Source organism: Mesoplodon densirostris, chromosome 1, assembly GCF_025265405.1.
Source record: "Mesoplodon densirostris isolate mMesDen1 chromosome 1, mMesDen1 primary haplotype, whole genome shotgun sequence".
NCBI lineage: Eukaryota > Metazoa > Chordata > Mammalia > Artiodactyla > Ziphiidae > Mesoplodon > Mesoplodon densirostris.
Genome location: NC_082661.1, coordinates 34,790,973 through 34,817,818, shown reverse-complemented (window position 1 = coordinate 34,817,818; position 26,846 = coordinate 34,790,973). Strand labels below are relative to the sequence as shown.

At 44.1% G+C, this 26,846-nt stretch overlaps 1 protein-coding gene across 1 annotated transcript in view; it reads left to right on the top strand.

Moving 5' to 3' along the window:
• The first annotated feature begins 310 nt into the window (after nt 1-310).
• The window catches only part of PDE6C (phosphodiesterase 6C), a 59,883-nt gene continuing 33,347 nt past the window's right edge, over nt 311-26,846 (top strand). Inside the window, exons 1-10 of the mRNA XM_060113271.1 lie at nt 311-790; nt 6,908-7,060; nt 7,165-7,254; nt 8,268-8,408; nt 11,862-11,936; nt 12,925-12,989; nt 13,093-13,159; nt 20,694-20,741; nt 25,340-25,489; nt 26,087-26,230. Coding sequence (XP_059969254.1) covers nt 311-790; nt 6,908-7,060; nt 7,165-7,254; nt 8,268-8,408; nt 11,862-11,936; nt 12,925-12,989; nt 13,093-13,159; nt 20,694-20,741; nt 25,340-25,489; nt 26,087-26,230 — 1,413 coding nt within the window. The remainder of the gene's footprint in view (nt 791-6,907; nt 7,061-7,164; nt 7,255-8,267; nt 8,409-11,861; nt 11,937-12,924; nt 12,990-13,092; nt 13,160-20,693; nt 20,742-25,339; nt 25,490-26,086; nt 26,231-26,846) is intronic.

The window sequence follows — 26,846 nt, the reverse complement described above, 5'->3', positions numbered from 1 at the left end:
CGCTCTGCTGATTCTCTGAGGACTTATGAGCTAATAATGCTTAGGGATTTCGTGTCCTGAAGAACTCTTTAATCCCATGCTTCCTGAATCCCACTCTAAGCCAGGACCTTCTGTCACATCCCAAGAGTTACAGGTCGTTTGAAAGCTCTGCTAAACAACCTTTCTGCTCAGCCTTTGGGGGTCCTGTGAGGTGCCCCTTAGGGCTTTCCAGGTATCTTTGACCAGGAGGTACCTCTTTGCTGGCACTCTGCCTCTGGTGGTGCTCTGAGGGTCTTCCATTCTGGACAAGAGCAGCAAAGCAAGCCACGCCATGGGTGAGATCAGCCAAGAGACGGTGGAGAAATACCTGGAGGACAACCCTCAATTTGCCAAGGAGTATTTCGACCGGAAGCTGCGGGGGGAGGCGGCGGCAGAAATCTCGGAGCCGGGCAGGGCGCAGGCGCCGGCCCGCGCGTCCTTCCCGGGCCTGACGCTGGTGGAGGAGGCGGCCCTGTGCCTGGAGCTGCTGGAGGCCCTGCGGGAGGAGGCCGGCAGCGTGGAGCTGGCGGCGCACAAGGCCCTGCAGAGGCTGGCGCAGCTGCTGCGGGCTGACCGCTGCAGCATGTTCCTGTGCCGGGCGCGCAACGGCTCGCCCGAGGTGGCCTCCAAGCTGCTCGACGTCACCTCCACCTCCAACTTCGAGGACAACCTGGTGGTCCCCGACAGAGAAGTTGTTTTTCCACTGGACGTCGGGATAGTGGGTTGGGTTGCTCACACGAAGAAAACCTTCAGTGTCCCAGATGTGAAAAAGGTAAGTGGCCTGATGGTGACAGTGGAGCGGAGAGGAGGTCTTGGTGGCATTGGGGAGGAACACTGGGAAAGAGAGTGGGGGTCCAGGGGCCATCCTCGTGACATTGGCTTGGCTGGGGAGTGGGTGGTGGGGATAGAGGAGCACCTGGGCCAAGAGTTACCAGATTTAGCAAATAAAATTACAAGATTCAGGGCTTCCCTGGTGGTGCAGTGGTTGAGAGTCTGCCTGCCGATGCAGGGGACGCGGGTTCGTGCCCCGGTCTGGGAGGATCCCACATGCCGCGGAACAGCTGGGCCCGTGAGCCATGGCCGCTGAGCCTGCGTGTCCGGAGCCTGTGCTCCACAACAGAAGAGGCCACAACAGTGAGAGGCCCGCGTACCGCAAAAAAAAAAAAAAAAAATTACAAGATTCCCAGTTCAATCTGAATTTGAGATCAACAGGGGATAATGTATGCCCCATGTAATGTTGGGTGTTTTATTGGGCAGCCTTACCTGGGCCTGGTGCAGTCCACACCTGCTCCCTTACACCTCCTCTGTGCTCTGGGCACTGTCCTGACCAACAGGGCAAAGCAGGTCTCTCACTGGTGAGATGATCAGCCAACACACCAGATGCCGAGACCCCTGAACCGCTTCTCACCCACGATCCTTTGAAGACACTCAGCTCTTTGGGGGTGAATTGGCTCCTGAATGATTCTCTCACCTATAGAGCAAAGGTGCAAAAAGAAACCCTCCGAAAGTTCAGATGTTGCCATCTGGATCCTTAAAAATGTGAATATAGGTGATAATTAAGTACATTTGGCCATCTCAACCCCTCATAACTCAGATCTATCAAGAATTTCCAATCTTGTAAATGGGACATTTGGACCCTCCTGAAGACTAATTGTATATTGCATAAATTATTATGCTCTTTTAAAAGCAGAAAAATTAACTTTCTCCTAACCAACGTAATGTTTGTTCATCTTAGAAAAATTAGAAAATACAAATAAACAAAAAGAAAGAAATGCAAATCACCCATAATCCCCCTACTCAGCAATAACCTTAGGTCCCAGCCTGGAGTTTCTCCTGCCTGCCCTTTTCCTACACACATGTCCCATCATTTTGATTTGCTATTAACAAAGGGGAGAGTTCGACGATGATGGAACAGAACTGATTAGGAGCAGCCCCTGAAATGCTTACTGTGTAGAGGTTTATTGCCGGCTTGTGGAGGAGGGGCAGCTGGAGGCGGGAGGATAATCCCCTACATACCTCTTGAAGCTGATTACAGGAGGTGGGCCCTGCGGATCCAGAAGGTGCAGAAGTTGTCAAACATTAGCAACACTCAGCAAACAGCCACAGGACAGCCCAGAGGGGCAAGGGTTGCCGTTGGACACCAGAGTCCTCTCTCTTTACCATCCCTCCCTGCAGTGCGTTTCAGCTGGTTTAAGTAGGATTCTGGGCCCACTGCAGCCGCTTCAGGTGACTAAAGGCCCTTAAGGCAAAGTTCTTGGACCCCCAGCGAGGAGGCTATGCCTGCACACCCTGAGGTTTTCTCACAGGAATATGCTTCTTGCCAGTCTCCAACTGAGGCCATCTCCAAAATGACTAGGACAGCAAACTTAAGAAAGTGACACACAAGATTTTTTTTCGGAAAAAAGGGTTTTTTTTAAAAAGAAGAGATGGATAAAATGACTTCTGCTATGCTCCTTTATGAATGAGCCCAGTTCTTTTGAGGACAGGATGATAGAAAGGAGCTGCTTAAACGATCAGGAGGCCTGGGTGTGTTGCTGTCCATGATGGGCACCCCATATGCACAGGGCAGTAAATGGGGGGGAGGCGGGGTCACTTCGCTCTGTTCTCCCTTTTTCTGAGTATGTGTGAAGTCAGACTCTGTCCCACCCTCCTGAGCTCAGAGGAGGGACAAGGACTTCATTTGCTCTCCGTTTCTACTGCTTCTGAGCACTTTTTTTTCCCTCGGAGAATGATGCTTTTCAACTCTGGATGCACATTAAAATCAAACTGGGAGCTCTTTTAAAACTACGGATGTGTGAGGCTCTCAATAGACCAATTACGCCAGACTCTCAGAGGCTGGGACACAGCGAGGAGTACGTTTTAAAAGCTCCCCAGATGATTCTAATATGCAGCCAATGTTGAAAACCGCTGGTCTATTGGATGAACAGATGTAAGAGGAGGAAGTGAATTTCAAATCAACTGTGGATGGTTAGATGGAAAGGGCTCCTGGAGCCTTTAGTTTATTCCCTTGGGCAGACAGGAAGTTGAGGTCATGCGGGGCTGCATCTCTCCTGGAGTCCAGGGTCTGGTCAGTGACTGAGAGGGGCTGGAGAGGATGAGGCCTCCTCGCTCTGTTCCCACCCTCATCCCACCCCGCAGCCCTGCAGTTTCATCGCACTTAAGTTGTGGTAAAATCTGCAAAGAGAAAGGAGTTGGAAATGTTTTAAGTGACATTTCTATTAACGCTTCACCTTTTCATTGCACTTGACACTTGATGAAGATTTCTCTCCTTCTTTATCTCACTTGATTCTGGCCAAGACCCTGTGCAGAGGGCAAGGACCATATTTTTATTTCCATCCTGTATATGTGAGAATCCTCTCAAGGTCAATTAGGCAGGAGGTGCTGGGTCTGGGCTCCTAAACCAGGTCTTCCAAGGCCTCCTTTTTTTTGCCATAGCCCTGACCATACAGGACTCCTCCCTGGTTGGCAGTGTGGGCACAGGGAGGGAAGGACTTCTCACCCATAGACAAAAGGCAGAACTGGATACTCCCAGCTTTGGCAACAGAGAAGCCACATGGTGTCGGGTGAGAGCTTTGACATCAGGTGACCTGGGCGTAGATCCAGGTCTGAGCAAGGTAACTGCGTGATGGATTGTGTTTCTGCACCTGAGAAACAGAGTAACCAGATGTACAGGTGAAATGTACATAAAGTGCCTGACTCCTAGTAGGTGCTCAATTAAATGACAGCTACGGTAATATTATATTAATGCCAAAAGAAGTTGGGGGCTGGGTGTAGGTGGCCAAAACTGGGTCAATGATTATGGTCTGTTTTTAAAACAGGTTAAAGGCAGGGAAACTTAATAACAGGAAACTGAGACATATCCTCCACAAGTTAATCATTTCTTATTCTATTGGGAAAGCTGGTGATTAACTCTATGGGTGGTTCTCCTGACTGTGGTTTAAAAGAAAGCCATGCGAGAATCCTAAGTTTTCAATAATTAACAGGGTGCTTATAGCTCCCTTTCTGCCCTTCTCTCTTTCTGACTCTGTATCTCGAGATGTTTAAGCAGAATTTAACAATGCTAAGATTGGCTGAGGGATCCAGGTGGCCCGCTGCTCTAAACCATGTTCCCAGTTGCCTTCATTGGCTTCTTTGAAGAATGACCACCAAGGGGAGTTTGTCAGTCTGAAAGATACAGGATTTACTCAAAGCAACTTCACCAAGGATTGTCTGAACCAGTGAAAATACAAAGCTGGAAAACCTTGCCTCACCCTACCCTGTAATTTGACAGATGGTTTTATCCAGGATTTTCAGATGCAATGATAAGCAGGCATTAAATTTTGAAACTTAGAAGTCATTTTCTCAAAACAGCCAATTGAATGTAAGAACATTTCCTTGTGTTTAGAATCTAGAATAAAATAGCATCCAGTTTTGAAGCTGTAGAGTGAAGAGCGTCTGCCAAGAAACGCTGCATGTTTGGGGCATTTTGGTTATTCCATTAGTGCCCAGCATCGCAGTGTAAGTGAAAGTGATCACGTCTGTAATGGATAACAGGTTAGGAGGAAGATGGACAGTGAGCCAGCCTGGGCTATAGCAGTGGATTAAGAGAAAGAACCTCCCAAAGTCTGGAGCTATTCTGGACTGAGTGAAGGTTCTGCAGGAGGTAGAGAGAAGTCACAAATTAAGCAGTTAGCAAAAATATGGGGCTTCTGTTGGTGTGGGGCAGAGACTCAGCCCTCAGGAGTGAGCATGGTCCTGGGCATAGGAGGCCTACATCAGTTAAGAGCATCTAATTTCTTCAGTGGTTAGAATGGGTTAGAAAAGCTAGAAGTAGAAACAGAATGGTAATGCAAAATCAGAATGACTTCTCACCCAGGGAGGCCCCCAAAGTCCCAGGTCTCTCTTCCTAGTATTAATTGAGCACCTACTATTAATATGTGTCAGACTCTTTTCTAAGTGCGCTGCCCACACTATGTTATTCTCTCTTCACATCAGGGACTCTAGACAGTAGATGATCTCATTGTTCCCATGTTCAGACTAAACAATGAGGATGTAGAGGTTAAGTAGCATGCCCAGGGTCTCACAGCTAGTAAATCTGGGCCTGGTTTCAGCCAAGGAGGTCTGACTCCAGAACCTTCTTCACCCCTTATGCAATGCTGCCTCCTACATAGGTAGTTGGTTTCTGTGGTTCCACTTCGGGAAGGTATACAAGAAATCTGAGGTCAAGGGCTGCATCTGAATCCCTTAGCATCTCACATCTCTAAGGATCCTCCACAGAACTGATTCATCCACCAGAAGTTCAGATTCCTGGTGAAGACAGATTCCACTGTAGGCAGTTAGGATTTGGTAGGTCTGCTGTGAGGTCTGCAAATCTGCATCAGTCTGCAGGTGATTCTGAGGCACAGCCCGGGTCCTCTGCTCTGAGCAGAGCTGTGTTTCCGTTGACAAAGCAGCCCTTGTTCTCTGGTGGAAACTCTGGCCTGGAAGTCACGCACCAGTGGACTCTCACATTTTTACTTTGGGAAACTGAACAGAGTCCAAGCCTCCATGATTGGTGCTGCTCTTAGAAGCACCATCAACATGCAGAAATGAACACAATACAACTTGTGAAAGGAACACCACATTAATTTTGGCCACTGAGTCTCAAAGTCAGGTGGAAAGTTCAGTTCTAATTGGAGAATACTCAAAGGGGAGACGGTCAGGACCCACAGCAGGCTGAGTCTACACCCAACTAGAGTGGGTACTCCTCTCAGTTACAGCTAATAAGATAACTGCCGTCCTTGACCTTCTTCCCGAGCCCTTCCATTTGTGTGCCTCTCCAAACTCATCACTCCGCCCTTTCCGTGGTTCTTGCATTAGAGTCATCTCTCGCTTCTACTACTTGAAGCTTGTATCTGGGATGATCCACTTCATTTTCCCCAAGGAAAGAAATACAAAATATGAATGAGAGACATTGACTTGGTAGAACTCTGAGAAACTGATAAGTATCTGGTGCTGGCAAGAGGGTGGTCCTCTCATAAATGACCAGGAGAGGTAAGAATTTCAACCATCTGTAAAAGCCCTTAGCGTAAGTAAAAACTGCATATACCTGTTGATCCAGCAAAAGGAATTTCCACTTTGGGGAGTCCATCACATAAAAATAAAAGCAAGAGTGACTATTGTTTGCAGTGGGGAAAACTATCAACAGACTGAATCAGTTGAGGCTGGCTGAGCAGATCCGGGGCCCCCGCAGTGTGGAGTGGTCTACAAGAATCCAGAAGATGAGTTCACATCGTACACATCGGAAGTTCGCAAGGTAGTGTTAAGTGATGAAAGGATTGTATAAAATTAGAAAATGAAATTTTATTTAAAAAAAGAAAAGTAAACCCTTTGTCTGAGCAGAGAGAAAGGCATAGAAGGAGATGTACTAAGCAGGAACATGGATTTCCTCAAGGAGGAGGAGTTTGGGGGATTAATAATTTTTCTTTGTGTTATGATGGGTTGGGTGGTTTCAAGTGCACATTTTACTGCTGTGATTAAAAAGAAGAGCTCTACAGAATCCCAGCTGTGCTCTCCTTCTGGCACATACTTTCTGCCTGCATCTTCCCCGCCTCCGTCTTAGAACCTCACTTTCCATTTGGCCACATCACCATCACCTCTTTTCTCCTGGCCCAACCTCAGCCTAACTGGGATAGGCCATAGTTCAGGCAGAAAATGCTCATTTGGAAATGGGCAGTTTCATTCTGTGCTTCATTCATTCTCTCTCATTGAGGGTGGGAGGTGGGTGGGGAATGTTTGCTCGGGACCACTGTGCGGGGGCCCTGGTTATCTGTTGGTAGGACTTGGACTAGAGAGGACAATCTGTTGCCATTCCTACATCTATACTCATGGTCCTATGCTGCTTTGGCAAATGTGTGAATGTATCTTGCAGAACAGCCATTTTTCTGACTTCATGGACAAACAAACCGGGTATGTCACCAGGAGCCTGCTGGCAACCCCCATCGTGATGGGCAAGGAGGTTCTTGCTGTGGTTATGGCAGTTAACAAAGTAGATGCATCGGAATTTTCCAAACGGGATGAAGAGGTAACGCTAACCCTGGGCATCCCATGGGAGGCTCAGGAAATTTATTTGATGTGTAACTGAAAGAAAGATGTCACACCTAATTTGTTTTTCTCTGCCATCTGTAGGTCTTTTCCAAATACCTCAACTTTGTTTCTGTCATCCTAAAGTTTCATCATACCAACTACTTGTACAGTGTTGAATCCCGAAGAAGTCAGGTAAAGAGAAGGTGACATTAACCACTCCATGCTGACCTGTCTGACAAAGCAACCCAGAGGCCACAAGCGCAGACCCTTCCTATCCACACCACATGGATAAGATCCCCAAACTTCTATCCTCAGTGTCCTCTATGGTCCCCTCCCCCCACCCCATCTTCCTGTCCCTCTATCTGTAGGTACAACTGGCTTGCTTTCTTCAGTCCGTATCCTGGGTAGCTGTGGTTTCTTCCTCTATGAGATGGCAATGATAATTATAGTACTTACCCCACATGGTTGTTGTGACTATTAAATGGTCATTAAATGAATTAGTTCACATAAAGCTTTTAGCAGAACTATGTATTCCTGGTATTGGGTTGGCCAAAAAATTCGTTTGGGTTTTTCTGTAAAATCTTAGGGAAAAGCCCGAACAAACTTTTTGGCCGACCCAATACATAGTAAAGGTATTAATTTGAGAAGCAAATCACTCCTCTGTTGCCTCCTTGAGCCAGAGGGATAAAGAACAACATTGGTAGCCGGGATACCTGAGTTGGACCGCTCTGTGGACCTCTGTTTCTTCATCAGTCCAATGGTGGGAGGGTGGTTGGGAAGGAGGTCTTCCAAGGTCCTGTCCTGGAAAGGTGACCTTTGACTAGCTTAGGATGCTAGGGGAGAAAGCCAGGCATGTGGCTTTCTCCCCATAGGGACCGGCAGGAGCCAGTGGGCCACCAATACTGGACCCTCTGCCCAGGCACTGTCTCTGCATTTATTGTTAGATCACTTGCCCTTTGGAGCCAAAACATTTGGACATGGGGACCAATCATGGCTTCTCCCCTTTCATAAACCCACATCCTTGCAAAAGGTCTACTCATCATCCCACTCAGAAAATCTGAGTAATTTGTTGGACGTGGACATGTGCCAAAATGGAATTGCATTGTTTGGGGACATGTATTCATCTTATTTGATGCACCTCCTGTTTTCTTCTGACTAATGCTCCTCTTCGTACTGTATTTTGTTCTAATTGTTTTCTGTTTCAGATCCTCATGTGGTCAGCCAACAAAGTATTTGAAGAGCTCACAGATGTTGAGCGACAGTTTCACAAAGCTCTCTACACTGTTAGAACATACCTGAACTGTGAACGATACTCCATTGGACTGCTGGACATGACCAAGGAGAAGGTCACTGTTCCGTACATTTGGTCTCACCTAACATCACCTATAAAATGCACATCACGGGCCTCCCTGGTGGCGCAGTGGTTGGGAGTCCGCCTGCCGATGCAGGGGATACGGGTTCGTGCCCCGGTCTGGGAGGATCCCATATGCCGCGGAGCGGCTGGGCCCGTGAGCCATGGCCGCTGAGCCTGCGCGTCCGGAGCCTGCGCGTCCGGAGCCTGTGCTCCGCAGCGGGAGAGGCCGCAACAGTGAGAGGCCCGCATACCGAAGGAAAAAAAAAAATGCACATCACATGAAATGCAATCCATTAAAAAAAATGGATACGCTATGTAAACTACTAGTCATGGTAGATCATAAGAACCAGTGCCAAGAAAGTATGGTATAGAGGTAAACATGGACGTTTTTGGAGCAAGAAAGATCGAGGCTTGACTTTTCCACTTCCTGGCTATATGTCTTCAACAAGTCTTTTTTTAAAAAAAATTAATAGACTTTATTCTTTTAGGGTAATGTTAGATTTACAGAAAAAATGAGCAGCAAGATCAGAGAGTTCCCATACATGACCTCTTCCTTCCCTACCCCGACCCTTTCCCCTGTTATTAACATCTTGCCTTGATGTGGTACATTTCTTACAGTTGTTGAATCAATATTGATATGTCATTATTAACTAAAGTCCACAGTTTACATTCAACTCTCTGTATTATACTGTTCTATGCGTTTTGACAAATACACAGTGTCATGTATCTGCCATTACAGTGTAATACAGCATAGTTTCCCCCCCAAAAACCCTCTGTGCTCCACCTATTGATCCCTTCCCCACTCCAGCCCCCTGGCAACTACTGATCTTTGTACTCCCTCTGTAGTTTTCCCTTCTCTGTAACGCCATATAGTTGGAATCATACAGCATGTAGGTTTTTCAGATTAAATTATCTCCCTTAGCAACATGCATTTGTGTTTCCTCCATGTCTTTTCATGGCTTAATAGCTCATTTCTTTTTAATGCTGAATAATATTCCCTTGTCTGGATACACCATAGTTTGCTTAATCATTCAGCTACTGCAAGACATCTTGGTTGCTTCCAAATTTTGGCAATTATGGATAAAGCTGCTGTTAATATGTGTAGATTCTTGTGTGGACAGAAGTTTTTAACTCCTTTGGGTAAATACCAAGAAGGGCTATTGCTGGATCACATGATAAGACTATGTTTAGCTTTGTAAGAAACAGCAAGACTGTCTTCCAAAGTGACTGTACCATTTTGCATGCCCACTGGCAATAATTGAGAGTTCCTGTTGCTCCACATCCTCGCCAGCATTTGGTTTTGTCAGTGTTCCAGATTTTGGCCATTCTAATAGGTGTGTAGTGGTATCTCATTGTTTTAATTTGCATTTCCTGACGACGTGTGATGTGGGCATCTTTTCAAATGTTTATTTCCCATCTGTATGTCTTCTTTGGGGAGAAGTCTGGTCAGATCTTTTGCTCACTTTTTAACTGGGTTATTTTCTTATCATTCAGTTTTAAGTATTTTAAATACAAATCCTGTATTGGATGTGTTTTGCAAATATTCTCTCCCAGAGTATTATATTTTCTTTCTCTTAACAGTATCTTTTGCAGAGCTGAAGCTTTTAATTTTAATGAAGTCTAATTTTTCCATTTTTTGGTGTTGTATCTAAAAAAATCCCACCAAACCCAAGTTCACCTAGATTTTCTCCTATGTCATCTTCTAGACGTTTTATAATTTTGCGTTTTACATTTAGGTCTATGATCCATTGTGAGTTGTTTTCCATGAAAGTCATAAGATCTATATCTAGATTCTTTTTTTTTTTTTTTTTGCATGTGGTTGTCCAATTGTTCCAGTACAATTGTTGAAAAGACTATTCTTTCTCCATTGCCTTTGCTGCTTTGCCAAAGATCAATTGATGATATTTGTGTGGGTCTATTTCTGGGCTCCCTGTTCTGTTCCATTGATTTATTTGTCTATTCTTCCACCAATGTCACACTCTCTTGATTATGGTAGCTATATAGTAAGTCTCGAAGTCGGGTAGTGTCAGTTCTTTGACTTTGTGCTTCTTTTCAGCAAGTTCTTTTAACCTCCTTGATTCTTGGTTTATGCATCTGTAAAATGAGGACTTCTCTCATCAGTTGTGAGGGTTTGAGATTATTTGGAAATTATATATCCATATCTATCTATCTATAGCTAAATGTCTAAATCTATATCTATATAGTGTCCAGCACATATTAGGCCATAAAAATAAAGTGTATTTTTATTACCAGTTTGAGGATTTATATTCTGAAAAGTTAAAATTATTTTAAAGTAGAAATTAAAAAATATTTAATATTACTCACACACAATATAATGCTCATTTCTCATTTTGCTTCATTAATTCTGTTGGAGCTCTCCTAGTTCAACATAACTAATGAATACCATATCATTTATATTTATTACTCTCCATGTGATTGGAAATTATCTTTTCACAATAATTGTTCTAAGTGGATAAACATGGGACCAAGTGTCAGGAGGGCTGAGTTCTGATCCTGGCTCTGGGAATTTCTAGCTGAGTGTATTCGTTAGGATGCTTTTGGCTGCAAGTAACATCAGACCCAACTAAAAGCATCTTTAGTAACATGACAGTTATTATCTCATTTAACAAGAAGTCCCAAAGTAGGGCAGTTCTATGGCTGATTAATTCAGAGCTCAATACAGGCATCAGAGTCCCAGGTGCTTTTCATTTTTTCCTGGTAAAGTCTCTGCTCCCTTCAGCATTGTTAGTGAGGTCCCTTCTTGTGGTGGTAAGATGGCTATTGCAGCTCAAGACCTGGTTCATAGACATGACAAAATTGGGAGACATTTCCTACAAATATCATCCTCATCACCCTTCGTCTAAAGAAAACCTTTCTTCAGAAGGCCCTTGGAAGATTTCTCCTTCACTGTCCATATCCAGGCCACATACCTGCCCTCAAACTAATTCCAGGCACCTTACATAGACCACTTGTGAGCTATGCAGGGCCCATCTTCCCTGAACAAATCACCACCCGATAACTAAATATAATCAGGTTTTGTTAGCAAGGAAGAGGGGGAATTGAATGTTGGGTAAGGCAAGCAACACTGTTGTCCATTCTGCGTGACTTTGGACAAGCCTCTTAACCTATCTGGATTTAGTTTAATTGTCTATAAAAGAGCTGCTATCTATTGAGTACTTTTAGCTATGTGTCAGGGTAGGTGCTCTGTATTATTCATTGAATCCACACAATGACCCTATAGTATAAATTTTATTGTCCCCATTTTACAGATTAAAACGGTTGACTTGTTCACAGTCACAAGTTCATAAGTGGTATTGCTGAAAAAGAGCTTTAAAATTCCAGGATTATAAGTTAACATAAAACATGCAAACCAATGACCTTCATATAAGATATGGTAGGCCATGGAACAGTTTGCTGAATAATGTTTAAATATAATTGCCTCCAGGAATTCTATGATGAGTGGCCAGTCAAGCTTGGAGAAGTCGAGCCTTATAAAGGTCCAAAGACACCAGATGGCAGGGTGAGTGCAGACATCTTTGTTGATGATATCTGTACCAGGTGCTAAAACTAGAGGAGGCCGTGTGTAAAGGAAAGAGCGCTGGCTCAAGAAGGACTGGGTTCTAGTCCTGTGACTTCCTGGGGGACCTTGGAGTAGTAGAAAGAGCACCGGACAAGGAGGTTGAGGTTCAAGTCCCATCTCTGCCCCAAACCAGCTGGGTGGCACTTGCCTACACTCATTGTTTAACTTCTCAGTTTCGTTTTCTGTGAAGCCAGGGCTTGGTGGATCAGTGCTTCTCAATAGGGAGGGATGCATCAGAGCCTCCTGCACAGTTTTTTAAACACACTGAGCCCAGGACCTTCTTTTGACACCCTGGACTGGGATCTCCAGGGAAGGGTTGGGTTAGATTTACTTTCCCCCTTGACTGCAAGCTTCATAGGAAGCTTGTTCCACCACAGTATCCCCAGCACACAGGAAAGGGAAGGCATGGGATGGATCGTTCAGGTTCTTCATCTGCCCAAAGAAGTAGAAAGACTAGTTTTCAAGTTGCTTCCAGCTTTGACAATGTATCCACCGAATCCTGCTTCTGAGGCACCCTGTTCAGATAAGCAAGTGCTGGAAGGGGGTAAGTGCACTGTACAGCTGGGAAGGGAATACATTGACTGTGGTTGAGAAATTCCACGACTTGTTCCACTGGAGTGATTAGTCGGTTATTTCTGGACAATAGAAAGAAATTAAAAGAAAACCCAAGATTCCCCTAGAAGCTGTTAGGCTGAATTCAACTTTCTAAAATTAGTTCAATAGGCTTATTCATATAGATAAGTGGCCAGTGATATTTCTAGTCTTATTACAGGCTTATAATTAGGACATGAGTAGTTTGGTAATTTATGTTATGCAGATAAATGTGGTTGGGAAATAAGGTGTTATTTAAATTTTAAAATATAAGTTCATTAAGGAAAAGTGTCTTCTTTGGGAAGTAAGATTTTTCTCATATTCTCTTTTCTCTTAGGAAGTCACGTTTTATAAAATCATCGATTACATTTTACACGGAAAAGAAGAGATCAGAGTCATTCCGTGAGTATTGTCATGAAGCAGCGGCAGGAGTTGCCATTTTATTTTTGTATCCAGTGCATTACTCTGTATAGCAATGATTTTCTTTCTTCTAATCTTCTTCAAGGACACCTCCTGAGGACCACTGGACTCTCATTAGTGGGTTGCCAACATACATTGCTGAAAATGGATTTGTAAGTTATTGAACAAATTCAAATCTTAAATAACATTGGATGAAACTTTTATTAGCCAAGAGATGGGAACAATTATGAAAGCAAGAATGCACCAGGTATGGGTGAGGTTTGGCACAGGACATAGGAGAGAGGAATCTTGGCGGTCAAATGTAAGTGAACTAGAAGCTTCTAAACTCTACAAGAAAATATTTAGTTAACATGAGAAAGATGAATCCATCCCCCAACCTCTTATTCTGCAGCCACACACATTTCAGACATCCTTTGGCAGTTCATGACTATGGTTCATGCTGGGTTTAATTTGATCTCAAGTATAGTTCCCTTGGTCAAGACTTTTGAAACAAGGAACATTACTGACAAAAAGGAAAATATATATAAAGAAAGAACTTTGCCACTGATTGCAATGCAAAATGTAGTGAGTTGATAGATGAAGTGAAGATTTTTGCCCTGGTCTCTCAGGGGAGGGTGGGATGGGGGAACAGTAGGCCAGGTCTGGCTGAGAGAGGTCAGGGGTGGGAAGACAACAAACAAGAGGTCTCCGGTAGGTCCCATAGGCCTTAGGGCCAGAGGACCAGGTCTCTGTAGCTTTCCCACTCGGCCTTGACCATACTTTCCTTCCTTCTCATGGCTGATTTCTCTCCCTAGTTGGGCTGTTCCACCATCTGTGTCTTTTTTTTTTTTTTTTTCGCATCAAGATTCCTCCCCGCAAGAATGTTCGGTGCTTTTAATGTTTCTTTATGTTGGCATTTTTCCTTCTTCCTCCTTTAAACCCAAGTTTCTAAAAAAATTTTTTTAAGCATTTATTTGCATAGATGTTCCTTCTTTAGTGTTGGCATTGTGTTTTGTTAGTGTTCATGCATCTTCATAATTTAGTAAATGGGCATGTGAATTACAGTGACTAAAAGAGTCACCCAAGGGTCATAGGAGAAGTGAAACAAAATCTAGGTTGTCTAGTGTTTTTTCTTTTACTGTTATAAATTTGCCTCTGCTTAGTGTGAACATTTCTGCGTTCAGAATGGTGACAGAGTAAGGAAAATTCTATTGTGACTGCAAGATAATCTTTCTGTGTGGGGATGATTTACCCTGGGTTTCAAGGAGGATGCCCAAACTCTGGGCTTAGTTGGTTACAGGACCAGGTGGCCTTACCAGGTGACATGATCTCTTAGTGTAGAGACGTGCCAAAGGGGAAGAAAAGAAAAAGAAGGGAGAACAATCTTATGTCTTTTAGGAGTAAACAGTAATATATACTAACAAATGTCATGTTTTCAAAATTGCTCCAAAATAATTGAAAATTTTTGAAAAAAAAATTTTTTTTTTGGCCACACCATGTGGCTTGTGGGATCTTAGTTCCCCAACCAGGGATCAAACCCTGGTCCTTGGCAGTGAAAGCATGGAGTCCTAACCACTGGGCCACCAGGGAATTCCTGCCCCCTTTTTTTTAGTAATTGAAATATTTTTAAATGTCATTCCTGACCTGGTGGTAATGACCAAAATATTCCAATTCATTCCTAACTGAATCCACAGATACCACAATTTTTCAGTCTCACCAAAATAGCCAAATAGCTTGACCACTGGCCCCTGTCCTCGGTTTCCCAGCATCCCATCTACCAGGCTCTATTTAGGGTTTTATTAAGTTTGATACCCCAAAGCTGCTGTAGCCAGTATAAAGAAATTTATGCCCCACTTAAAAAAATTTTTTTTATTGGTATAGTTGCTTTGCAATGTTGTGTTAGTTTCTGCTGTACTACAGCAAAGTGAATCTGTTATACATATGCCTATATCCACTCTTTTTTAGATTCTTTTCCCATATAGGGCATTACAGAGTATTGAGCAGAGTTCCCTGTGCTATACAGCAGGTCCTTATTAGTTATCTATTTTATATCTAGTAGAGCATATATGTCAATCCCAGTCTCCCAATTTATCCCTCCCCCATAACAATGTTTGTTTTCTACATCTGTGACTCTATTTCTGTTTTGTAAATAAGTTCATTTGTACCATTTTTTTAGATTCCATATATGAGCAATATCATATGATATTTGTCTTTTCTCTGACTTATTTCACCTAGCATTATAATCTATAGGTCCATCCATGTTGCTGCAAATGGCATTATTTTATTCTTTTTTATTATGCCCCACTTTTTAAGCACCTCTTCTCTCCTAGGTGTTTCCTAGGTAAACATGTTATTGTCCAAAAATCAATTTGGAGAGAGCTAATGCATCAAAAGCCAACTCACTGAATGGTTCATTTGCCAAATCATCAATTTGCCATATAACCAACTTGCCAGAGTCGATTCCAAAGCTGTGGAGGACTTTTTCCCCCTAGATTTTGGTTCTAACACAGATGCATTGCATTTGCTTTACTGCTGCCTTTCACCTCTCAACTCCTGCCCTTGGCCTCACCCCTGCTGTTATCCTTTCTGCTGGTAGCCCAAGACTGATGGCAAATTGGTGTAAATCTAGTTTAAGGCATTTCTCACCAAATTGCTCATTAGACAAGTTAGCATTCCCAAAGTGATTTTCAGAGAATTGACCTTGAGCCATTTCCTGGTACTCCAGAATTGGGGTGAACATACCTCCCAGTTTGTATGGGACAACCTCCATTTACACCTGTTGTCCTCATGAGTTATTCAGCCTTCCCTTTCACTCCCAAATGTGTCACCCTATACTATGTGCTTACAAAAGGCAGGATCTATTGAAAACATTTTTTTGTGTGTATAGAACAGGATTTCCCAAACTTGCCACTCCTGACATTGTGGACGAGATAATTACTTGTAGTGGGCAGCTGTCCTCTGAATTGTAGTGTCTTTAGCAGCCTCCCTGCCCTCTACCCATTAGATGCCAGTAGCACCACCCTGCTATGACAATCCAAAATGTCTCAGATCTTGCTAAATATCTCCTGGTGGGTAAAATCACCCATGGATGAGAACCACTGGTCTAGAGGATGATATCAAACATTTCAGCAGGCCTAGCCAGAGCAGTGCCATTCCTGGGGTACTGTTGTGATATGATGGTGGGTTTTGGTGAAGAGAGCAAGGGACTATGACTCAGGATCCCTGGGTGCCGTGACTCAGTCCTGCCTTGAGCAAATCCATTGGCAAATCCTTGACCTTGGGCAAATCCCTTGACTTCTCTGGGTTTTAATGTCATCATCTGTAAAATGAGGTTGTTGACCTAATTATTTAAGAGATGGGGGCTTCAAGAATCTTTAAATGCTGTTTTCTGGATAATAAAAATGATGTGCAATTTTTAAAAATCAATTTATTTATTCATTTATTTATTTTTGGCTGCGTTGGGTCTTTGTTGCTGTGCGCAGGCTTTTCTCTAGTTGTGGCGAGTGGGGGCTACTCTTCGTTGCGGTGTGCGGGCTTCTCGTTGCGGTGGCTTCTCTTGTTGCGGAGCACAGGCTCTAGGCGCGCGGGCTTCAGTAGTTGTGGCACATGGGCTCAGTAGTTGCGGCACACAGGCTTACTTGCTCCGTGGCATGTGGGATCTTCCTGGACCAGGGCTCGAACCCGTGTCCCCTGCACTGGCAGGCAGATTCTTAACCACTGCGCCACCAGGGAAGTCCATGATGTGCATTTTAAATCATAATTAATTGTATATATATGATGTCCTCTAGACTGCTTGAAACTTTTCCTTTTAGCTTTTTCAAACTATTCCCTTGATAATTTTCTTGCAAACCTTTTTTAATAGAGTAAAGGCAGGCTTTCAGGTGAGCAGTCTCAGAGGTCCTTCAGCTGGACCTTGCTGGACTTGGGGAACACATGCCCACAGAGTTCTCATCAAACCAGTAAATCCCAGATCTGACTGGGAAACGGCAGACTTCAGTTGAGTGACTTTTTAGAGTTGAAAACATGAGATATTAAAAATGAAAATTAGTTTGTAGAATTACATTTATAGAGTTGGAGGCATTAAATACAGGATCAAACCAAGCTGGAATCAAGATGACCTGTAAACTTAGAGAGAGACAGAGAGACAGAAACAGAGACAGAGAGAGATGGGGAGGGTAGAGAGGATTTTTTTTAAAATAAATTTATTTATTTTTGGCTGCGTTGGGTCTTCGTTGCTGCGTGAGGGTTTCTCTAGTTGTGATGAGCATGGGCTGCTCTTAATTGCGGTGCGCGGGCTTCTCATTGCAGTGGCTTCTCTTGTTGTGGAGCACGGGCTCTAGGTGTGTGGGCTTCAGTAGTTGTGGCACTGAGGCTCCATAGTTGTGGCTTGTGGGCTCCAGAGCGCAGGCTCAGTAGCTGTGGCACACGGGCCTAGTTGCTCCACGGCATGTGGGATCTTCCCAGACCAGGGATCAAACCTGTGTCACCTGCATTGGCAGGAGAATTCTTAACCACTGCGCCACCAGGGAAGCCCTAGGATTTTTGAATATTGAGTTAAATACTTGGCCTCGAGGACCTTGACCCATCTACAGATGTTCTCTAAAGGCTGGAAAAGCCTGGTCCGAAACAGATACTGTTGATGGAAAGGTCAGAAAAGAGAACTAAACTGCTTTTTGTCTCTTTTACACACACCTGAAGGATGCTCAGCCAATCAGTTCATGTTATTTATTCAAATTAGATTATAAAATGAATGGATAGCACAAATGAGTCCTTACATTCTTAGACTGTATATACTAACAAAAACTTTGAAAGATGGTCCCAGTGGCTTTGTAAGAGTAGTACAGAAATAGTAGACCTGGCTCAAGCACTCTCAGAAAGCACTTCCCTTGGGCCAGAGGGGCCGGCACAGTTAGTGCACTAGATGGAGAGGCCTGCTCTCACCTACTCACCAGATTGGTAGATTTTTGGGAATTTGGTAAGCAGGTTGTTAAACTGTTGGCAACTTGAAATCCTCCATGGTGGGAGTATTTACAACATGGAATTGGTTAATGATACAAATCAGGGCTTTCCCCACCCCCTAGCAGGAGAAGTGATTCCACCAGCACCCTCGCTGGAGATCCCAGTTCTCATTTCATCCCATGAATTTGAACAAAATCACTTATCCTCTTCAGGCTTCTATTTCCTCATCTTTGAAAAGAAAAGCTTTAAGTGCCTTCTAACTTTAAAATGCTATGATTTAAAGTATCTAATTTATCGGGGAGCTCTTCTCAATACTCTATAATGACCTGTGTGGGAGGGGAATGTAAAGAAGAGTGGATATATGGGTATGTGTGGCCAATTCACTTTGCTGTACAGTAGAAACTAACACAACATTGTAGATGAACTATACTCCAATAAAAATTTAAAAATAAAAAGAAAAGAAAAGATGCCTGGCTAATACAATGGCATATAAAATCATCAATTCTAGAACTTGGAATTTCAGATCATTCTGACCCTAACCAGTGTCTTTCCAAACTGAGTATTGGCTAAGACTGGGCCATACTAATGAATAACACTTTCTCCTTATCTAGAAGTGAGTTGTAAGAACCAGTGCAATTGTGCTGTTCCATCAACATGCATGCTTATCCCACAGATCCTGCACAATATTTTTTTTCCAAAGACATGGAGAATGTTGTAGTATAATAGAAGAAATAAACAGAGCATTCTCAAGTGACCAGTTTATTCATTTTAGGAGAGAGTACATATAATGAAATGCATTTTTGCTCAGAAATGCAAAGGGTCCTCTCTGCTATTGTCAAACTTGTTTTTATAAACTCCTATTTTATATTTTATTTTGGTATATCAATCTTGAATACTTTATTGTCAGGTCTTCATTGGTAAACCCCTTCCCTGTGACAGTACAGTGTGTATGCAGTTTTGGAGCATGGAAAATGCATGTATTTGTTTTGTACCTGTAGTTTGGATATATAATTGACATCTTTGTGCTTTGGTGTTTCAAAAATTTTAAGGTTGTAATGAGGAGTCACATTTACAATCATCAATATATTCTCTACAATGAATATGCTCCCTTAATTAAATCATGATGCTGTAAAAACAAAGACAAACAAACAAAAATAAAGTACCTAATGTAATTTTGGTGGAAAGAAAGATATTGTCTTTTATTAAGACATTAATATAAATGTTTCAGACATTACATGAAATTTCTAAAATTCTTATATGTTCTGGTATAATGTTATAAGTCAATTCTAGTTCTTTAAATGTATATCTCAGAAATAACTAAATTTCCTTGTCAATTGCATTATTATGAACTTTCATCAAATCTTTAACCGTGGTCATTTTTAAGTCTTTTGTCATTTACAGACAGTTCTGGGTGTACTCTGATGCTTTTGCAAATATGTTCCTATAAAAGGGTTTCATCTTCAAGGAATTCATGGAAAAGACTCTGACAAGTACAGGTTTCTGGTAACTGACTATACTGCTGAACTGAATGAATAAGCATTTTCAGAACTCTAATGGAAAACTGTTGAACTCATAAAAGTGCTAACAAAAGATCAAGATAAAAAAAATTAATTACACGGGACTGAGTGAACTGATGAGGATGATTATAATTTTTGTGACTTTCCATTTGAATAAAAAAAAAATCCCCCCCCCAAAAATTAAATCCACTGCTTGTTACTTAAAAAAAAAAAGACCCATTTGTTGATTTGACCTGATGTAAAGATAATCAAAATGACCAAAAATGGAATGATTTCTTGTCCTTATGGATGTGAGCAATAGTCTCTGTGTTTAGTACTTAAAGTGATGTCTCGTAATGAATATTTACTTTGGCGTACCTAAAAGGCTGTCTGGCTTTTCCCTCCTGCCCCTTAGCCACTTTCTTCCAACCCGGATCCCACATCAGAAAAAAAAAAAAAAAAGAAGGAAAACAGAGCCTTCCCAGCATTGCTGCCGCACCTGCCCAGGCAGAAAGGCCTATTTGCTTAAACTCCTCCTCTCCTTGATCTGAACAACTAGTTGCTTTGAATTTGGAAGAAGAATCCTTAGAGGCTGAGGGAGTAGGAAGGAGCAGAGATGGGGCCAAATGTCATCCAATGACTTAATTAGTAGAAGGGAAGCTAACTTTGTTACCCACCCAGGTCCTTGGACTCTTTAATCAAGAGCAATTGGTAAGAGGCCAGAGGAGAAATTCAGGCGAGGCTTTATTGGCACTCACAGCAGCTGAGGGAGCAAAAACAAGACACAGGTGCCCTTGTTTGCTTCCTGGGAGGGGCGAGGGTGGGGGCGGATTGGTGGGTCGGGCCGGAGGGGCGGTTTAAGTAGTCTGCCCACCCCTTGGCCGTGCTGTGTGCAGGGATCACACGCAGTCCTCTGCTTTTGCTCCTGGCACCTCAGAGCTGGCAGTTGGTTTGTGGCCTTTTTGTGTCTTATCGTTCATGATTTGCCCCAACTGGGTATGCACACTGTTGTTTTTAGTCCCTTATAGTTTCTCTGTATTCTATTGCTCCGGGAGATGTTTGCTCAGATGCAAGCACTCCAGTAAAGGGGTCCCAGCCCACCTCCAGCGTGTTGTTAGCACATGTGGCCTCACTGAGGTCTAGGGTGAATAATTTGCCTGCGAGCTGTGGAGACCCAGGGAGGAAACCCTTGCTCCCCGCGTTCTTTCTCGTTCTGCTTTGTGGCTTAATGGCTCCTCTTGCTTTGCAACAGATCTGCAACATGCTGAATGCCCCAGCGGATGAATACTTCACATTTCAGGTAACTGCCCTCTGCCAGGCCTCTCCTGTCAGTGCGGGGAGGGGGGCGACACTGACCCTCTCCATCCCCAGAGCCTGCCTTATGCTCGGGGGCGACCAGGAGGCACACGCAAGGCTTATGTCCCACTCAGCCTGGCTAGGCCGGTGGCCACCAAGTAGCACGTTCTTCAGGGAAAGGAGAAGAGGGAGGAGGAGAGAAGGGTGTTTGTCACCCCAGCATTCGGGGTGTGGGGGGCTGCCACTTCTGCGTTCTCTCCCGCCCAGTGCCTAAAACAGCCCTGGCACATCACAGGTGCTCAGTAAATGGTCTCTGCCTGAATGATTAGCTGGAGACATCCTACCACCTGGATTCAGCCCTTTGGAGGTTTCTCAGGCCTGTCCCGGAGGCTTATTGCCGCTGTTATCAGGAAAAGGAACTTCTTGTTGCGTTGCTTGGGGGCCCCTCCTGCTGTCAGACTCTTGGTTTTATCTTTCCTCCAACATCCAGAGATGCCCCTCCCCACCTGTCCCCTCTTCCACCCCCTCCCCACCTGACCATTGGGATAGACCGGCACTTGGCCCGGCAACCTCTCCTTTTCCACCTTCTGGCCCTTGCCGTTCTGTGTCCTGTTGTAGCAGACGTCCATTTGGAGCCCTGCCCCAGTCGGGAGTGGAGATGGCCCTCCCGGTGGGGGCCACTAGCGTCCGTCTTCCGGTCTCACCCCGACACGTGCACAGAGCCCCATCTCTGCCCACGTGGCGAAGCCGAAGCCGGCCTGGGGTGGGTGGGGTGAGGGGCGCACCCTCAGCAGCAGGGGCCCCCAGGCCTGGGAAACCTGTGCTCACTCGCCCAGTTACGGGGCAGGTTTCCTCTCCGCGCTCCTCTCTGCTCACTGCCGTGGAAGCGTGCAGACACCACATGGCGTTTGCTCTAGCTCCTTCTGCCTTGCCTCCGAAGGCCTAATTGTGACCACACTGTGCCCAGCCGTGACCCCTCTGTTTACGGCAACTGGGTTCCAGGAAAGAGTGCACAGGCAGGAAAAAGGGACAAGGACTGTCTAAGGTGTCTGAACCTTAAGCAGTCGTAGTCTGAACAGGGAGGGCAGGGAGCTGGCCCAGAAGAATCAGGCTGCGCTCAGAGGTTTGGGGGCCTGTGCTTTCTTGGGGGGGAAGTCCTCGTGTGGCCCCCATGGGAGCAGCCACACAAGGGCTCTGACGGCGCAGAGGAGGCTGGGCACCCACCTGGGGTAAACCTCCAGCCTATAGGAATTGCCCAGCTCCCTAAGAAGCATCAGTGTAGTGGCCGTGAAAACATGCTTCTCAGGTCTTTGACTGTAGGAAGGATGACCATCAAATGGCTGCTGGGCTGGGAAATCCACTGTCAGAGCGGAGGCTACCCTTCCTGTGGGCCGGGATACTAACACAGGCCAGTTCCTGGGAGATGCCAGACTCCTCTGACCAGCACTGTTGGTCCTAGAATCCCCTTCAGCCCGGCAAACTCTTTCAGAACTGCACTGTGGTCTAAGACACTCCCGCCCAGCTCTCCATCCTTCCCTCTGTCCTTAGCCCCAGGGTCAGGACTGCATCTTTTTTTAAAAAATTTATTTATTTATTTATTTTTGGCTGCATTGGGTCTTTGTTGCTGCGTGTGGGCTTTCTTCAGTTGCGGTGCGCAGGCTTCTCATTGCAGTGGCTTCTCTTGTTGCAGAGCACAGGCTCTAGGCGCGCGGGCTTCAGTAGTTGCGGCTCGTGGGCTCTAGAGTGCAGGTTTCAGTAGTTGTGTCATGCGGGCTCAGTAGTTGTGGCTCACGGGCTCTAGAGCGCAGGCTCAGTAGTTGTGGCGCACGGGCTTAGTTGCTCTGCGGCATGTGGGATCTTCCTGGACCAGGGCTTGAACCCGTGTCCCCTGCATTGGCAGGTGGATTCTTAACCACTGCGCCACCAGGGAAGTCCAGGACTGCATCTTGATGGGCTCTCAGCCTCCCTCTCTGTTTTCCCTCACAGGCATTGCCCCTGTGGATCATTCCAAAGGGCAGACTCAGGATAGGGTGCCCATCCTCCGCACACCTCCACCCTGCTGGGCCTTCCCATTCTGTCCACCTGCTCGCACCCACCTCCATTCTCACTAGTCCCTCTTGCACCTGAGAGGTTTAATGAAAAAACCAATGATTCAAAGTGAACTGTGCTCAGAACAAACCTGCAAAGGCAATGATTCTCAAACTATGTTTCTTGGGGGCAGGGTATACATATTAGCTTCCTGTTGCTGCTGTAACAATTACCACTTAGTGGCTTAAAGCAACACAACTGAGTTATCTTACGGTTCTGGAGTCAGAAGTCTAAAATGCGTCACACTGGGCTAAATTCAAGGTGCTGGCAGGTCTGTGTTTCTTTCTACAGGATCTGGGGGAGAACCTGTCTCCTTGTCTTTTCCAGCTCTGGAGCTGCCTTGGCTCATGGCTCCCTTCCATCTTCAAAGCCAGCAGTTACATCGCCCTGACTCTGCTTCTGCTGTCATATCTCCTCCTCTGATTTTTGATCCTGACTCTCTTTTCTGCTTTTAAGGATCCTTGTAATTACATGGGGTCCACCTGGAAAATCCAAGATAATTTCCCTATTTTAAGATCAGCTGACGAACAACCTGAATTCCATCTGCTGGTTTAATGCGCCTTCCCCATTTAAAGTAACTTGTTCACAGATTCCAGGGATTACGAAGTAGATGTCTTCAGTGTGTTCCTTGAAGTGGAGTAAGGGGTTCTTCATTTAACATGGATTAAAGGGATCCCAATTCACAGAAGAAAAGTACATAGAATTTTCTGTCTTAAGTTTTTGTCCTATTTTTCTTAAATCTTAAGTTCCTTCTATCACTTTTCTGTGAACAAGCTCTAACTTAATAGCAAGAGACATGAACATGAACAGGTAACAACTGAATATGTACCGAAAAAACAGAGGCAGTCAGTAAAGCTTATTTTGGAAGCTTTTTAAAAATAAATACACAGGTGCTTACCTTGCACACAGGTAATATTTTCTGTTATTGATGTTGTCTCTCATCCTTGTGAGGATATAAGTATATAAATATTTCATAGTATTTTCCAAAAATGAAGACCTTGAGAACCACTGTGCACTGCTTTTTCTTTCCCCCAAAGCTTTGACCATTAAGAAGCATGAATTGAGGTTTGGTTTCTCTGCTTTTCATTCTAAGTATAAAGTCAAGCTCTTCAACTAATAAGCAGTTGTTTATTGAGCATCCCTTACATGCCCAGCACTGTCCTGTCACTTATGTAGAATTTAACAGCTTATGAAACAGCTCTTTGGTAAGATTAGAAAATAGCCTCAGAGACAACAATCAACAGTTCCAAAGCATTTGGAAATTATCTAAATGCTAAATTGTATGGTCAAGTCTAGAAGTGCTGATGGAATTCTGAAAAAGAAAAGTTCCATATGGGTGAAAAAAGTTAGAGAAGGCTTCAAGGGAGAGGTGAGACTTAACCAGAGCCTCTGAGGATGACTAAATAAGCTGAGGGCAGGCAGAAGAAGGAATAGCCTGGCGTGATGGGTGCTTGGCTACCTTTGCCTTGTTGCATGCTGTGCAGGTGCCACACCATGGTTCTCAGACTTCGGAGGACTTTACAATTACCTGGGGAGCCTATTTAAGATGCATGCCCGGAGATTATGAAACAAGCTAAAAAGAAAAAAATCTGTTGCCCTTGATCTTTGGGCAACACTTTGAGAAACACTCCTGAACTTCTGTGTCTGCATTCCCTACTAGACTGTTATCTTGAGGTTAGGGACTGTGATTTATTCACCTTTGCACCCCCAGCAACTAGCCCCGGTCCTGAAACATCAGGGGGCTTGACAGATGTTTACTAAGTGGAACCACACCACAGAACAAAAAACGATCTTGATGGATCAGTCAGGAAAGCAGAAACCACACTAGGTATTTCAACAGAGATAATTTAATATAAGAATTTAGCTAAACAGGTGTTGGAGGACAGAAGAAATAAACAGGGAACACTGAGGTAACACAGGTAAACGCTTCCCATCCCTAGGGCTGGAGCAGGAGAGGTCAAAGAGAAGAGGGTAGGGTTGTCACAATACAGACACTTGGTTTTAGGACACTTAAATGTACTACAGCACTTTTATGGCTGTATAGTTCTAGCCATGTTCTGAAACAACATAGGAATTGTGCATCTAACGCCCCCCCAATTATTCTTTCTTTAAACTGAAAATAACCTAAGTGGGGAATAGTGAGGGCTATAGTGGTTATAAAGGGGTAGTGTAAGGGAGCCCCGTGATGATGGATTAGTTCTCTATCTCGGTTCTAGGGGAGGTTGCACATATCTACCTATGTGATGAATTTGCATAGAAACACTGATGCATACCCCCACATGTGCACAAATACATATACATCTGGTGAAATCTGAATAAGCTCCATGGATCGTACCAATATGTATTCCTGGTTTTGTTAGTGTACCATAGTGACACAAGATGTTATCATGGGGAAAACTGGGTAAAGGGTACATGGGACTTCTCTGTACATTTCTTCTGCAACCTCCTGTGTACCTATAGTTATTTCAAAAAAAAAAGTTAAAAAAATAACCTCAGTGTCTTTATTGTTTGTAGAAGGGACCTGTAGATGAGACTGGTTGGGTCATTAAAAACGTCTTGTCCCTGCCTATTGTCAACAAGAAAGAAGACATCGTGGGCGTAGCTACATTTTACAACAGGAAGGATGGAAAACCTTTTGATGAGTATGATGAACACATCACTGAGGTAAGTGCAATTATAAAATAACAGAGGTAGATGAAATGCATGAAATAATAGAAGATGCATAATTATTTGTTATTCTGGAATGATGTTTCTGAAGGGCAATTAAGACATGAGTCACACATGGTTGCAGTCAATATATTGTTATTGTGTCATTTCTGTTTCCTGACTTCCGTAAACTGTACCGTTTTCTACCAAAGTGTGAACGTTTGGCTTAATCAAAATTCTGTTCAGTACTAGGGAACTGGGGAAAGGTCTCTCTCCTTTCTCCCGTCTCCCCTTCTATCACCTCTCACCCTTGCTGCCACCTCCAGCCCTCTCTGATTTTCAGGTCATGCTTTATCTACTGGATTTTGTAATTCCTCTCCTCTAATAAAGTATTCACGGTGCATGGAGCACTTTGAAAAGCAAGGGCTTAGCCAGTTTTATTGTCTGGCGCTGATTATTGTACTTTTTCTTTTTTTTTTTTTCTTAGATTAAAACAAGGAACTGGGTTGTTGATGGTGGAAGGGAGATTGATTGATAGGAGAGCATGCAAACTGTCGCTTCCAAATCATTTTTTCTTTAGGTTTAGAGAATCGAATCACATTTTATCTATTTCAGACTCTCACACAATTTCTTGGATGGTCTCTTTTAAATACTGACACCTATGAGAAAATGAATAAACTAGCAAACAGAAGGGACATAGCCCAGGAAATGCTCATGAACCACACCAAAGCTACTCCTGATGAAATCAAGTCCATTTTGGTAAGTGAGGAATTCGTCCTGTGACATTAGATGCTATCTAACCATGGCTTCTGGAGTTCGCCTAATTACCCGGAGGTCTGACAAATGAGAATAGGTTTAGTCCTGGGCTAAGGAGGGGAGAAACAAAGAAGGAGGGTTTGGGGGGAACTTGGTGGTCCACAGTACACAGAGCCTTACTGAATTTCCAGGCTGCTTGGTTGGAATAGCACTTTGTTAAAAATAGCTCTGTAGGAGCTGGAGTAGTGAGGTCTAGATTCAAGCATGTTAGCAAGGAAATAAATATTTCTAGGGAGCACAATGTCAGCTGTTGCCATGTAATGCTGTATAACAACCATAACCTCTCAGTGGTATATGACAATAAGCATTTATTTCTCACTTATGAGTTTGTGGGTTGACCAGACTTCAACTAATCTTGGTTGGGCTGGGCTCCAAGCTGTGTGTTTGGTTTGCTTTCTGCATCTATCATCCTTGATCAGCAGCTACCTGATAGATGTTCTTCTCATAGTGATGACAAGTACAAGAGAGCAAGCCCAGCTGTGCAAGCTCATTTCAATTCTTTCCTCACATCAAATTCACTAAAATTTTCAAGGTAAAAACATGACCAAGATCAGCATCA